This window comes from Rousettus aegyptiacus, unplaced genomic scaffold, assembly GCF_014176215.1.
Source record: "Rousettus aegyptiacus isolate mRouAeg1 unplaced genomic scaffold, mRouAeg1.p scaffold_m13_p_2, whole genome shotgun sequence".
NCBI lineage: Eukaryota > Metazoa > Chordata > Mammalia > Chiroptera > Pteropodidae > Rousettus > Rousettus aegyptiacus.
The window spans coordinates 52,027,466-52,042,292 of record NW_023416295.1 but is presented as its reverse complement, the minus strand read 5'-3'; the positions used below and the strand labels follow the sequence as shown (position 1 = coordinate 52,042,292).

At 32.9% G+C, this 14,827-nt stretch overlaps 1 protein-coding gene across 3 annotated transcripts in view; it reads right to left on the bottom strand.

Annotated features, from left to right (window-relative positions):
* The window catches only part of GALNT3 (polypeptide N-acetylgalactosaminyltransferase 3), a 42,671-nt gene that overhangs the window by 15,252 nt on the left and 12,592 nt on the right, over window positions 1-14,827 (bottom strand). For all 3 annotated transcript variants that reach the window (XM_016156382.2, XM_016156391.2, XM_016156400.2), the window contains exons 2-3: window positions 7,823-8,448; window positions 3,679-3,851 (exon numbers count right to left, since the gene is read on the bottom strand). In XM_016156382.2, coding sequence (XP_016011868.1) covers window positions 3,679-3,851; window positions 7,823-8,337 — 688 coding nt within the window. In that variant the 5' untranslated portion in view covers window positions 8,338-8,448. The remainder of the gene's footprint in view (window positions 1-3,678; window positions 3,852-7,822; window positions 8,449-14,827) is intronic.

The window sequence follows — 14,827 nt, the reverse complement described above, 5'->3', positions numbered from 1 at the left end:
TAACTAAGGGAGTAAAAAAACTAAATTTGGCCAAAAAATATATGACACTGTAAAACTGGTATTTAATTTGTAAATTAAAAAAAAAATGCTAAGTATCAAAAGGATTCTCTATTACTCAGGCAGTGCTCAAAATAATTTTAGATCGAAATGTTAAGAAAAAAAGTGAATATGAAAGTCCAGGGCTGCAGTAGTTTGGGACTATTTCTATAAAGACTCAGTAGAAAATCTTCGAAAGCTTTGGAGTGTCCTGAGACATAATTTTTTCCCAGTAAAAATATGAAAAAAGAAAGAAGCATGTAAATGAGGAACGAAGCTGAAAATAGGCCAATTTTTATTAAAAGTATAATTTAAGGTATTCAATATTACAATTTGGGTGATAGGCATTATAAACGAGTTAAGACAGTAAGTAAAAGAAAACACATTAATCAAATCAGTCAAGTGTTCATATTCTTAAACAATTTCTTAAGCCTACCTTTTTCATTGTTAAATTTTTATTTCTCATTAAGTATATAATACAGTTCTTCCAGTAGGCGTCTTGGGCCTATGGCATAGCCTTAAAAATATTTGGTAATATTGAGAACATAAATATCCTAGGATAGATGTTTGTTTCTGCCAGATTTCAGAAGCAAATGCAGATGGCTTAATCTGTGATTATATATGTTTTTCTTCAATTTTTCAGTGGTGCAGATAATTGTTTATTTGAAACTTAAACATTCATAAAGGAAATGAGAGTACAGTACCAACTCTTTTGGAAAAATAAATCTAAACACTGTTGTCTCAGAACAATAGGTTAACATTTTTAACATCTTCTAAGTACCTCAGAATTAATTCTCTGGAAGACAAGCAGGATTGTAATTTGTCTTGAAAATATAATTATGGATATTTCAGCTTTAATCATAGACTTGTAGAATAGAAGCTTATAAAACGAAAACATTTCAAAGGTCTTAATGGAAATTTTTTTTAAAAAATGGAGTCATGACAGATTTCTTCAATAAATTATCTCATTGTTTGAGTTTAGAAATTTTTTTTTTTAATTTACCCATACCTTTCGAACTTACTATAAATTCTTATCTGCCTCCTAAATTTAGTCTCTATCCACACCCCAATTTTTGTGAGGTTAAGAGCACAAAGCTGTGAAATCAGACCTCTTGGGTTCAATTTATAGCACCATTATCTTCGGGCAAGTTATTTCACCTTTTTGTAACTCAGTTCCTTTCTCTGTAAGAAGGATATGATAGGGTTTACTCTCATAGGGGGACTGTTGAGAGGATAAAAAGGGAGATTACTGCACAACTAAAGCATTTAAGACAGTACCTAGCACAAGACCTATGCTCTGAAAATGTTTTTTTGTTTGTTTTGTTTTGTTTTGTTTTGTTGCTATTGTTGGTACTTTACTATCTCTTTGTTGCTTGAATATTCACATATTTATGCTGCTTTTCCCTAAGCCAGTTGAAATCAGGGACTATGGTTTCCACTTCGCAAGCTCCTCACAGCAACCTGGGACACATTTTCCGCTGTGAGTATCCATTAGACAGACAGCTCTTTAACTGATTCAATAAGACACATTACACTAGTATGCAAAGATAGCACTCACCAAGAAAGCTGGTACAAATCTAGTTAATTGCTATAAAGAATTATAAAAATATTCAGATCCTCGGACCAAGGAGTCCGACTTCTAACTTATCCAAATTTATAATTAAAAAGAAAATAACATAAGCTCAAGGATATTCATTACAGTAATGTATAGTAATAGTATAAGAATAAAAGTTAATGGTTAAGTAAAGTGCATCTAGTCCATTATTATCATTAAAAACAAAGTTTTGAAGGTAAAAGAAATGGGGTAATAATAATATTATGTGAAAATGTCAGATTTCAAAACTGGATTTCTGACATGGATATAATTAGATAAACATTCTATATCTATTTAGACAGTGATTAAAAAGATTAAAATAATAGAAACAGGGGGATTTATGAATGGATATACTCCTCATTCTGAGTTCTTTTAATTCTATTAATTTCTTTTATGAAATTATATAATAGAAGCTCCTTCAACTGAAGGCTTACTAGAAGCAGTCTTACTGTACCCTTATTGCCTCATTATTTTAAAAATCAAACAAAATAAAAATCATCTGAGGATAAAGTTCAAGACACCAAAGAGAAAAAGATTTCTAAGGTTTTTTAAAGGTAAAACATATGAGAGGTAAGCAGACTTTAATCAGATGTCACTTAAAACTCCATGGACTGCAGTTCAAATAGAAAGAAATTCAGAACAGGTCAAGCAGCAAATAAATTCGTTGATTACAACTGAGTGGCCTGAGTAAGAGGATTAGAGATCTGTATGCAGTATGTAACTTTATGTAGGGGATTTGAATTTTAAAATTTCCCTATTTGGTGAGTATGTTTCACATTCAGGTCAAAAATCTCTGGTGATAAGCAACATTATTCCAGCGAGATGTTAATTTAACTTGAGAACATAACCTCAATTCACTCAGGATATTTTATTTTGAAACCACAGGAATGTTTAGAATTGTTTGGAGAAATAATTAAATAAACCAGGTTAATAATTTTATGCTTTACTCACTTATTATTCTTTCTGAAGTCTGGATACATCTTATAATTGATAACATGTCACTCATAATTGATAATATGTCACTTAATTTCTCTTCTCCTGGTACATAAAGTAATGGTTTATTTTACAATAAGTTTTTCTTTAGATTTGATGAAAGAGTATTAACCCAATTTTACAGATATGTAAACAGCTCATTAATACTGGAGCTGAAATTTGACCTTAAGGAATCTGGCTTCAAATTTGGGCTTATTCGGGAACAAATAGTAATCATCAAAATAATCTACATCTCTTTGGTATCTAAAATGTTTGTAATGTTTGAAAATTTAGCAAATTAGATTGTCAGGTTAGCTTTGTGATTCTGATTTAAAATGTGTAATTTAGTAACTATTGACTTGTAATTTTAAGTGGCAATGCATTAAAGAATTTGACTAACTTTGCAAACAATATTGGAAAATTTATAAGAGCCAAAATAAAAGAATGTGGTGACTAGTGATTTTTAACTACTCCTTTATATTAATTATGTATTATTTAAATTAAATCAGCTTCAAAACAATTCTAGGCATTATATATACTATTTATGTATTGCCTCAATTCTAAGCTGCATAATTGGATACATCTCATAATCAATGGCATCTTAGTTTAATTGGCTGTGAGGGTTTTATATTCTAGTGGTATATAAACTAATGACACATCGTACAATAAATTTGATGTAATATAGCATTTTCCTTATTTTACAGGTAAAGAAACTGAAGCATAGGGGAGTTAAATAACTTACCCAAGTTACATAGCTGTTTAGGACCAGCGCTGGGATTCAAACCAAGGCAGCCTGACTCAAAGCTCAAGTCTGTGCTATTAATCACTGTGTCTTACGATGAAAATCTTACACTGAGGACTACATTATGAAAATGTTGTTTCATACATTTCTGAACAGTAAAATATTTGAATATGGGCACCATTGGATTCTGCTTTCATACACTATATGTACCATCCAAGCTATTATAGTCAAGCTCTGAGATGGCATACAGAGAGTACAATATAACCAAATAGACTTTGGACAACGCGATACGGGTTTACTTGGGAAACAATCTAATTTGTATGTGCTTTCTTACCATCTACACTAGCATCATCCACCAAAATGATTTCCTTCAGCAGTATGGCAGGTGAAGAATAAAGCACACTGTGGACAGTTCTAAGCAGCGTGGACCACGCTTCATTATGAAAAACTATTATGACACTGGTGGTAGGCAGGGGAGGACAGCGCTTAAATTTTTGTTCAATACATCTAGAAAAAGTCAGAGAAGTAGAATAAGAATTATAAATTGTATTATTTTATTTTACAGATATGTTATTACTAAAATTATTATTTAACTTTCATCACTATAGACATGATACTGAATAGTTTTTTACTATGTAAGATGATCTTAATGCTATGTAACTGTTAAGTAGGTCAAAACAAATTTTTTTTTAAAAGGAGACCACTCACCCAGAGATCATGTTCACTGATATGGATTACATGTCAAACAAGGATTAAAACATGCTATTGTAAACTTTCTCAATAATATAACTTGAAATACAAATAACACATGAAATAAGGAAATTAACCTACAAGTGAGACAACCTGTAAAAAATGGCAAATACTTGTAATTTCTCAAATAAAAACCGAGTTTTTCTCCTTCCTTGCAGACATCATTTTTCTTATCATGTGCAATTTTAAAAACTGCAGTTTTAGTAAATGAATATTCATTGTTATATAATATTACATTAGATATTTTCCTAAGTATATAATAGTTTCCAAGTTTATTTAATCAATTTACTTAATCTGTATTCAAACCAGAAGGGAAAAAAATGGCTTAACAATAAAACCTATTTTCTTATGATGTTCATCATTCAACAAAACATACATTCCTACGACATGCCATATGCCATGCTATGTTAAAGATTTTGCTCCAATAATCCAACCTATTGTTTAATTAGATGAGACTTAGCATTTTAAATATTTCTTTTTAAAAACACTGTACTTTGAAATTTAAAATAAAAGTCCTAATTCCTTGTTAAAAGTCTTGTGTTTCTGTTGCTGCATGAAATATTGATAGGCACAAGGAGACTATAAGTAGTTTTTGACTGATTACTGGTACTACCCATTAGCTATGAACACTAGTTAAATGAATCAAGTGACCTTGATTCATTTTTGTAACAATTTCTTCCTCAATGAAAATAATCTTCATATGAAATGCTGAGGTATGGGTGGACCTGTATAGCCTCTAGCCCTTGAGGCTGGAGTTGATGACCTTCCCATAGCTTACTGAGTGGGGGTGGGGATCAAATCTAATAACATATGAGAGAGGGCTTCAAAACATTGCAAAACCAAACAGTGAACCTGAAACATAAAACATGTGTGGTCTATGGTAAAGATAAATAAATAAAATAACTGTATCTTTAAGTTTACTTAAAAAATATAAATAGTCGTACAATTTTGGACAACAGACAACAAATTTCTCCCATAGAGTCAAAAGGCACTATAAATACAGTGTATGAACAATCAAACAGTGCTGTTCTAACCCAAAGATAAAGAAGTAAATCTTCACTCATGGAGATAGAAGTCTAGAACCCTTCAGTTGCTCAGCCAGGGTCAATGGCAAAACCAGAGCCTCTGGTGTGGTACGTGATCAAGAGCTGAGACTGCCACCCCAAAAACTACAAACTCTCATTAATCCCTTTAAAGCCAGACCTCAGTACAAATGTGTTTTAGATTCTTTGCTGAGAGGAGGTCTTTAGGGTGGAATATCTGTTATTATAAAACAGAAATTAGATTGGGAATAAAATATGGAGAGGGTATTAGCACAACTGAGTAGGAAAACGAGGGGAAGGTTCTGAATGAAAGTGATTTTGCTCTCTAGTATTTTCGTGATTTCAAATTGTAATATACATTCACAGTAAGAAGCAAATAATCATATTCATCCTAACTGGTAGATGAAAGCCAATGATTTATTTTAAATTGAATTTTGGATAAATAACCAATTAAAAATACTGTAAAAATACAAACTAAAATTCATTTGTGCTCTTGATTATAATTACAGAAACAAATGACTAAATATAAGCTTGAATTTTTAAGACATGAAGGTTTATAAACCAACATAAACTATAAGTAAAATTTATGAAAGACTCCATATTATAGGATTTTCTTTTTTAAGAAAAAGGAAACCTTTTGATTTGTTGTCTTATAAGCATGTGGGCAGGGAGTTTCAAGATTATAAACAAATTTATTCTACATGAGACTAATATAATATTAACCAAGAATTACAAAAAGGTTTTGAAATTTTTAAGTATAAAACTTCACAAAAATTCACTGATAAAATGTGATTTTAACCTTGGAACTCTTTCCGTCGGTTTAAGCTAAGATTTATTTACTTAACTGATAATTATGAATATTAGGCAAAAATGTCATGTTATGTCATTAATGCAAATGGTAATAAAATTTCACACTATGATTTTTGTAAACCCCATTTATTTTTAAACAATTAGCAGGCTAAACTTATGCTTTAAAAACTGTTCCACATGTCATTTAAAGTAGTGCAATTAAAATAACTTGCCAAAGTGACTGCATATTCCCAATTAAACCATTTGAAAAATTTGGCATATAGAACTCTGCTTAATCAGTCACATGATCATTTGGCTTTGGGAGAAACTGAATCTATATTTCTAATGGGCATGGAAAAGATTAGCAATTCTTCAGAAAATATGTTCCTTCTAATAGAGGTCAAATTTAAAGTAAGTAAGTATTATATTTTCACCAATTCTTCAGATAGGTATCCATGCCTATCCAAAAAAAAAAAAAAGGTTCTTTATGTGCTCAGTTGTTTTTCACTTACTGGTTAACATTATTGAATATTATTGTAGTTTATCAATGCTATATTGAGGGGGAAAAAAAGCTTATCTTTAGTTGACATTGTCATGTCAAAGAATAAAAGTCATGTTTCTTGATTTGTGATGTGGATTGCTTTTCAGTCAAGACCTCTTCCCAAATCAGTAACGTGCAATATGGCATTTTAATGTTCTAACATAAAAAAAAGAATTGTGCCCTGTTATAAGAGCCAGAATATTTTATAGATATTGTGTCTTCACATATTCATTTAAAAATTGATGAGAAACTTAACTTTGAATCACACAGGTTAGAATAGAGCAACAGAAATCTAATCTACACAACTTCAACATCGAGGGTCTCACTCACTGTTGGAGCAAGTATTTATTATGATCAGATTATAAACCTAGAAAAACATGAATGAAACAATAGACCTAAGTCTGCAAAATTCCTTTTCTTCAGGTTCACTTGTCCAAATATAATTTTATTACAACCAAAAGGCAAACTACGTAGACACTGTTTACAGTTTGTCTATCTTACATTTTCAACAAATCTACAGATGGTTTGAAAGTGCTAAAAATTCATTTTAGCTATTCCAGTTCAAATTGAGCATTTGGACACTACCTCAATGATAACAAAATGGTTAACTAAGGACAAACAGACAGCACAGTAGAATCGAGGGGGAAATAATAATTGAAATACTGTATACTAGAAATAAACATGTAAATAAAGTGACAATAAAAAGCAATGTTGGCCTATCAAAAGCTAAAGAGAGACAACTGTATAATATGAAAACATATTCAACAAACCTCTAGAAAAAGCATCATAGTTGAATTATTAATTATAACAGTAGTGTCCCTTAAAAGAAAGGTTACAAAACACAGGGCATTCTGAAATATAATTATAGCATAGAGAGAGTAACCACAAAGTCTGTGACGTAATTTACAAAATACTGTTATTAACAGATCTAAAATCTTGGCACATTTTTTAACATTTCTATTCTACAGTAATACACAGAGGAATGAAAACGACTCCTCCACCTCTCACATTCCCCAAAAACCTGCCCCGTATTTCCACCTAATAGATGAGAAAATTAAAGTATTTTAGAATAAAGAATTCCCTTGTGGTTCTACAGGGGTCGAATCTAGCATTCAGTTTTCTAATTTCTAAGATAATAACTTTTCACATCTGCAATGCCTCATCCAGATAGATATGGATATCTAGCCCCAATAATCATAAGCAAAAACAATAATAATAATTAAAACACATTAAATGGTATTTGCTGATTTTTTTTTCACCTCAGAGTGCTAAAGAACAAGCATCTTCCTTAGCTAATGGCCCTCCCCTGCAAACCCTGGTGAGAAACAGTAGACAATGAATATCCTTCAACATACTCAGGAGGTCGAGTGTCTGGTCCAAGATCTCGGTGTAAAGAAATCCTGTCACTTGCAAAAGCATTAAAACAGTGTTTTGCTTCCCCACGTTCTTTTTCCTTCTGCTCTTCAGTACTTAAATTGGTTGTTTTGAATGCTTTACCAGAAGCACCAGGTGCATTAGAATCCTGAGGTGGGCGGTCAAGAACGGGTTTCAATTCTGCTGCTGTGTAATATCCTTGCAAACAGGGTCTCTCCCCAGCATCAACGTTTTGCCTGACAGGTGCTCCTATTTGCATTTTTGGCATTGCATCTTTAATATTGTTTACAGCTTCTAGCATTAAATCAAACATCTTGTTTTTGTTTTTCATGTTCCTTTCCATCCTTGATTCCTCTTTGGAATATTGAACACTTACTTCTCGTTGCATTAAAATCAAAAATATTATAAAGAAAAAAATTACTGTACCAAGCTTCCAGAGCTTTTTATGGTAATGTCTTTTAAGATGTAATTTTACTAGTCGCTTTAGGTGAGCCATTCTGACATTAAAAGCTTGTCACTTGACAAACAACAGTTATAGTTTCTTCTTTTACTTATATTTTTTATCATAGATTTGCTGGCAAGAAGCTTTCATTAAATGGTAATATACCTATAAACAGAGATGATAGATGGGATTAGTAGCGATTCATTCCATCAGCATGGTTCATTCATTCATTCAACCAACAATTAAACATAAACTACAAACAACATACTCTTATGGTAAACAAGAGTACAAAGATATCTTTTCCTCAAGAAAATTATACTTTTGGAAGAACACAATTGCTATATTAACTACAATCTATTGGAGCCATAAGATATTAGAAATTTCTCTCCAGTAAAAAAGACATGGTTAACTGGCTAATATATATTATATAATATGCATAAAATTATTTTTATAAATATATTTTGAGTCTAAAAAACAGGTATCTTAAAAATTGAGGGGCCAAAAAAACTTCATTAGACTTATTGAAAAGAATGGAGAAATCCATAAGAAGGCAACGGTATACTGACAGGTACTATCAGCTACATATCTAAAATATTGCCTTTTATTTTATAAAACTTTAACTAAACCAGTTAAGATTAAAAACCAGAGTCACCAACAAGTAAATTGGCATTCTCTCAGATTTACTCACCTGACAGTACTTTGAATTCTGACAGAACCAGTAAAGACTAGAAAATTAAGAGCATCTAATGTATTGTTATCAAATAACCATTTCAAATACAGAACTATACCACACAGACACAAAATCTAAAGCAAAACGAAAATGGCATTCAGCTTTACTTATAGTGTCTCTACAAAGGCAATAGAGATCATTGAATTATAAAAGCAGTATTTGGCCTGATAAAATACCGCTTGCAGTTGATCCTAAGAACAGAGCAACATGTTTACTAAACCCTAATAAAAGCCACCAGGAGCAAAAGAAAGGGGGGCGGGGGGGGGGGACAGGGGAAGAGGACACAGATGACAGCCTGAATCATAGTGAAGGTTGATTTTCTTCATAACGCCTTCAAAATGTAATGTGAAAGAGGTTTTACTACACAATTACATACCATGCATCATTATAAATATTCAAGTACTTTGCAGGGGTAAAGGGGAAGGCCTGTCCTTCCTAAAAGCTTTTCTTTTCTAAAGCCTAACCATGTTTTAAGGAAAATGTCACGTATAGAAGTGAAAAATAACTTCAACACTTTATTCAGTTTCTCTTTCAAAGTTATCACTAAATTTAAAATAAGGAAATCGAGTTCTAAGGTGGAATCTCTGACCTTTAGCAAGAAATTTTAAAACAAATATTTTTAAAAAATGGCAAAAATACTTAATTCTATGTACTATTTCTAATTCTACATACTATTTTTTTTTGGTATGAGGTAGACACTTTGGCTCCAGAGGATACCTCAATTGTGATGTACATTGCCCATAAAAATGAGATTACAATATTTCGGAGCTTTGGTTGCTTTAAGAGACTCACATAGGATTAAAATGACCTATTAGCTTTTAACATTGCTTAAAGACACAGTATAAGGCGTTTGAGAACTCCACAATTGTCGTTTGTAATTTCTTATGTGTCGACTGTTTCTGCTAAGCTGTGGCTACAAAATTAAAGATACCTCTTACCTTCAAGGAGCAAAGACTACTACATAATATGGCACGTCAACAGGCAACCACAAAGCTGTGTAGTGTGTGTTATGACAGGAGACTATGAAAGCAACATGGAGGATAAGGAAGAATGTTAGGGAAAATTTCCCAGAGATGACGGTGCTGAGCAGAATCTTGAAAGATAAGCAAATTCTAGGCAGGTGGACGAGAGAGAGGAGAAAGAGGGAATGGTAGATGCAAAATCATAATAGCAAAAAAAGTCATGGTCAATCCTGAGTATGACAGAAGTGGAAGGCACAGGTATGAAATGGCAGGGTGACAAGACTGAGAAGTTAGTCAAAGACCAGTCCACAAAGTGAAATTGAAATCTACCAATTTTGTGCTGAATGGACTGAATGGAAAGAAGTGGATAATTTTAAAGGAGGATTATGATTCTATTGATGTTTTAGAAAAACACAGGTTCCTCAGCACCAGTAAAATGAAGGGCAGCAAAACATGAAGAGAGCAGGAAGGATGGAGAGGATAGATTCAAGAATCCAGAAAGTGGATTCAAACAGGACTTGGTGAGAGAAAGGGAAAAATGGAAGGTGGATGGGTAAAGTGATGACATTATCAAAGGCAGGGGATATATAGGAAGGAGACTAGATTTGGGATGGAAACTAGGGAGATGATTTGTTCAATTTTGGAAATGCCAAATTTGAGCTGCTGGTAGGACTTCCAAGGTGAGTTCCTATAATCGCGAAACATGTGTGGGACTGAAAATTAGGGAAGAGCTCTGCTGTAGAGATGAAAATTTGAGAGTCAGTCTTGGGGTACAGAAGAGTTCACCTACTCGTTAAGAGACCAAAGAAATAGCTACATTTAAAGAGTGGGAGGAAAAAGGAGAAACTGGAAAGAAAGACCAGGGGAAATAAGAAAAACAAAGGAGAGTGAAGTGAAAATAGATTGGCAGATAAAGTGTCCATGCCAAAATGACTTAGATTTTACAGTCTGCATTGTATCCTCAAAAAATGATAACTGTTTGACAGTGGTTGATGTTTAGAAATAAACTTCACTAGAACTGGTCCAACAAGCCAGAAATGAACCTTGGCAGAAAATCCAACAGACTAGTTGTAGTTATGCCCCTAAGACCCTAGGGCTTAGGATCTAGGTGCTTTCAGATAAACAGGGCAACATGATCTAAGAGATTCTGGGAAGATAAGGATGAGTATATTGAGGTTTCATAGGCAAATGGTCCCCAACCTATGAAATACAACCTGGTCACCTTTCTCTACCCACAGCTTGGTAATAGATAAATAGATAAAAATCAACCTATGTTCAGCCTCCTTTCTGTCCTTGGGAGAACCACGAAAAATTCCCTTCTCTAAAGTGATGTTTTAGTGATACTAGATTTCTTCAGTAGCCAAACATAGGCTAGATTCGAAACTTGAGAAGGGATGAGACAGTCTCCTTAGGATGTTTTAACACGATATAGAAAAGAAAGAGTCCAGGGAAATCAGAGTAGAGGGAGACAACAGAATTAGATCCTTCTAAAGTAGTGATGATTTTCCCAAAACATTTAATGCCAGGAGTCATATGTGTGGCTAGGGTGGAGAATTAGAAATAATAGAATTAATGAGGAGGTTGGAAGAGAGTTCTTTTTTAGGAATAAATTATAAACTATAATTTCTTCATCAATAGGGCAATACTCCTATCGTTGAGCGTGCTTGCTTACGTAAGGAAGCTACTCAATTAGTAGGCTTTAGTTTACGATTCTCTAACGGAGTCAAGGAAAGCTCATGAAGGACATGAATAGAGTATCGCTTATTCATGGTTGTTTTCTGACATTTACTACAATGTTGGTGACACAGTGGGCACCCAATAAATGCTTGTAGACTGGAAAAAAGGAGGACCAGGATTTCATCTATTATTAGAAATGATAAAAAAAAAAGTTAACTTGTTAAATATTAACGAGGTCCTTGATACTTTAACATTTAATATAAATTCCCATTTAGTTTTCCAAGAATCCTGCAAAGTTTGTGTTATTCCCATTTTACTGACAAACACTGAGAGTCAAATAGATTAAGTGATTTGGCTAAGATTATATCGTTTAGGTAGAAGAGCAGTATTTTCCCAACTGTATTCAAACTCAAGTCTGATGTAAAATCCTGAGCTTTTAACTGAAGTTATCTGAAAGAAGGTCTTCAAGAGTCAAGAATTTATACCCTAAATGTAAATAAGATAAGGAGATAACCTGGGGGAGAGTATAAATAGCCTCGTATCATCTCAAGTAAGGTTTTCAGGGCAAATAAGTTTAAACAAAAACTGTTTTGAGACTAGCCTTTGAAAACAAAGATTGAAGATGAGATTGTAAATCCTGATAATGGAAGATTAAGAGACTGAGACCTTTCAGTGTTTTGCTCTTTTCAGGTTATTTCTGAAGGGAACAGTAGTCTTTTATTGATTGCTGATCAGTTGAAGTTTTCAACATAGCTTCCCCAGAGAGTTTATATGACTTTCCTGTCCTTTGCTGCTAATGTGCAATATAAGGCTCCCATTAATGAAAATTACACTCAACATTAAGTATCTCAATCAATGGTCCTCAACTCTGGATACACATTAGTGGAAGGGTCTTTAAAAGTGCAGTACCGTAGGCCCCATCTCTAGAGAGTTTGATTTAATTGTTCTAGGGGCAGGGCCTAAACCCTGCGTTGTTATTTTAGGCTCTCCAGATAATTCTAAAGAGCAGCCAGGGTTAAGAATCACTGGGCTAGTTCATAGGACTTTGAGCAAAACAAAACTATCATCTGATAAAGGGCTGTGTCTATCCAAGGGCAACCACATTAATTTCTAACACTCCAAAACCAGGTTTTTCAAAATAAATTCTTAATATAAATCGAGTAAAAGTGATTTTGACATGGAGAAAGAAGATAAAATTCAAAGCAAGAATGACCCAAAGTTTCCTAAAAAGGCTTAGGAATTAATGCTGATATAAATGAGGCAAATTATTGCAAATTATGAAGTTGTAAATCCATTTTTTAAATACTTTCTTCCCATCAAAAAAATGGTAAAACTCTGAGCAGTAAAATAAATAATTCTAACGACACACACATAAATTCACGAGCAAAACAAAATCAGGATTCTTAATTCCTATTCCTTGGAATAATCCCATATTTCTAGACCGTGCAATTGCCAAATTCGAAGACATATGTGAAAACAGCCAACAAAACAAAATAAATCTCTCCTAGAATCGATTTCCTACTAGACTCAGAAATTTGAGAAGTAAAAAAAAAAAAGAAAAAAAAGAAAGAAAGAAAAGAAAAAGTCAGCACAACAGCAAACTGAGGATATAAGTAATATTCATACATTGGAAATGATTAGTAGAGGAAGAGTTTGTTCTCATATTCTTTCTAAAACCTTTACGCACGCCTATAATGGTCATTTGCTAGTTATAAAAGATCAGATTCACAGAAAAAGAGAGAAGAATACCATAAAAAAATTTTTAAAACTAGAAAAACATTAAAATTTAGACATCTTCTAAATGCTAAATCCTTAAAATTTTCTGAAATTAGAAAAAAAAAATTCAGAATACTTCTAGTCTTAGAAAATATTCATCTATATCCTAGTATATATGTAGATATTACAAAAAGGCATTAATAATAAAAATATCTACAAAATAATATTTTGAAAGGCTAAAACAACATGCACAATTCTAATAGTCTAGGAGACTGGGTTAAAATCAATAGATTATTCTCCGGGGTAAAAATATGCTTTCATACCAACAGAAAAAATTGAAATATCACAAATTAAAGAAATCTAAGTACAAAGCTGTGGTTTCCAATTATCTAGACTATACAGCTTCTCAAACATTAATGCGACAATAAATCAACTTGAGATGTTTAAATGCAGATTCATATGCGAAAATATCAAGATAAGATCTATCTTTATAGTTATGGTCGTCCCTTCAAGTGGAAAAGCACACATTACAAGAATGTTAGTTTAATTTAAAAATTCCAACTGACGCAATCTTCTAAAGCAGTGAAAAGCATAACACTTCATAACTGCATGTGAAAGTAGCATTTAATAAAATGAGAGGATAGTGGCTCTTTCCATTTCTTGTTTCTGTATTTGTGACAATAAAACTTTACAGCTCCAGAGATTTAAAGTCTGGTTCCAGTTGACTTTAATTGGCACAAAGCCTAATTGGTATAGGAAACTTGCTTGATACTGAGTTAAAGCATGCTATAAAGAGTGAAGGGTAACCAGGCAAAGCAAGAAATTACAAAATTACACCCCCATTTAGGTTGTAGATTTTTTAAAGTACATCATTATGCATACTCTTTGGATCTTTGCTACACATTTTCACCTGGATTTACTAACTGAATTAAAAAACAAGACACCACCAACAAAAAAACTTGCCCTGATAATAAACTCTTAAGTTTTATTATTTGGGCAGAAATTTTATTAAGTGCCTCTCATCTGCTGGTGAAAATGTCAGTGAATGGAGGAGTTGCAGGAAGTGATTTCTGCTTGTATTTATTGATGGAATCAAATTTCATGGTTGTTTGCTGCCGCAGTTTGTTAGTTCTGGCTATGTTTAGGTCCATGTTCCATTCACATCTTTGCCAGTACTTCTTCTGAGCAGTATATATATCACATGTGGATGTATGACAAGAGACAAACACTAAATGCAAAGCAAACTGCATTGAGATGGGCACAGAACTATCTCACAGGAGGCGGCAGCAGACATACCTCAAAGATCCCAGCTATACACAAAGTAGAGTTGCTCTACGTAACTGGAAAATGCCACCAGTGAAAAACCGACTGGATGTAATTGTCATAAAGTAGGATGACTTTTATCATAAAGTTGTATGACTCTCTGAGTATCTGCAGTTTATGAGGCAAAAAGCCTAGT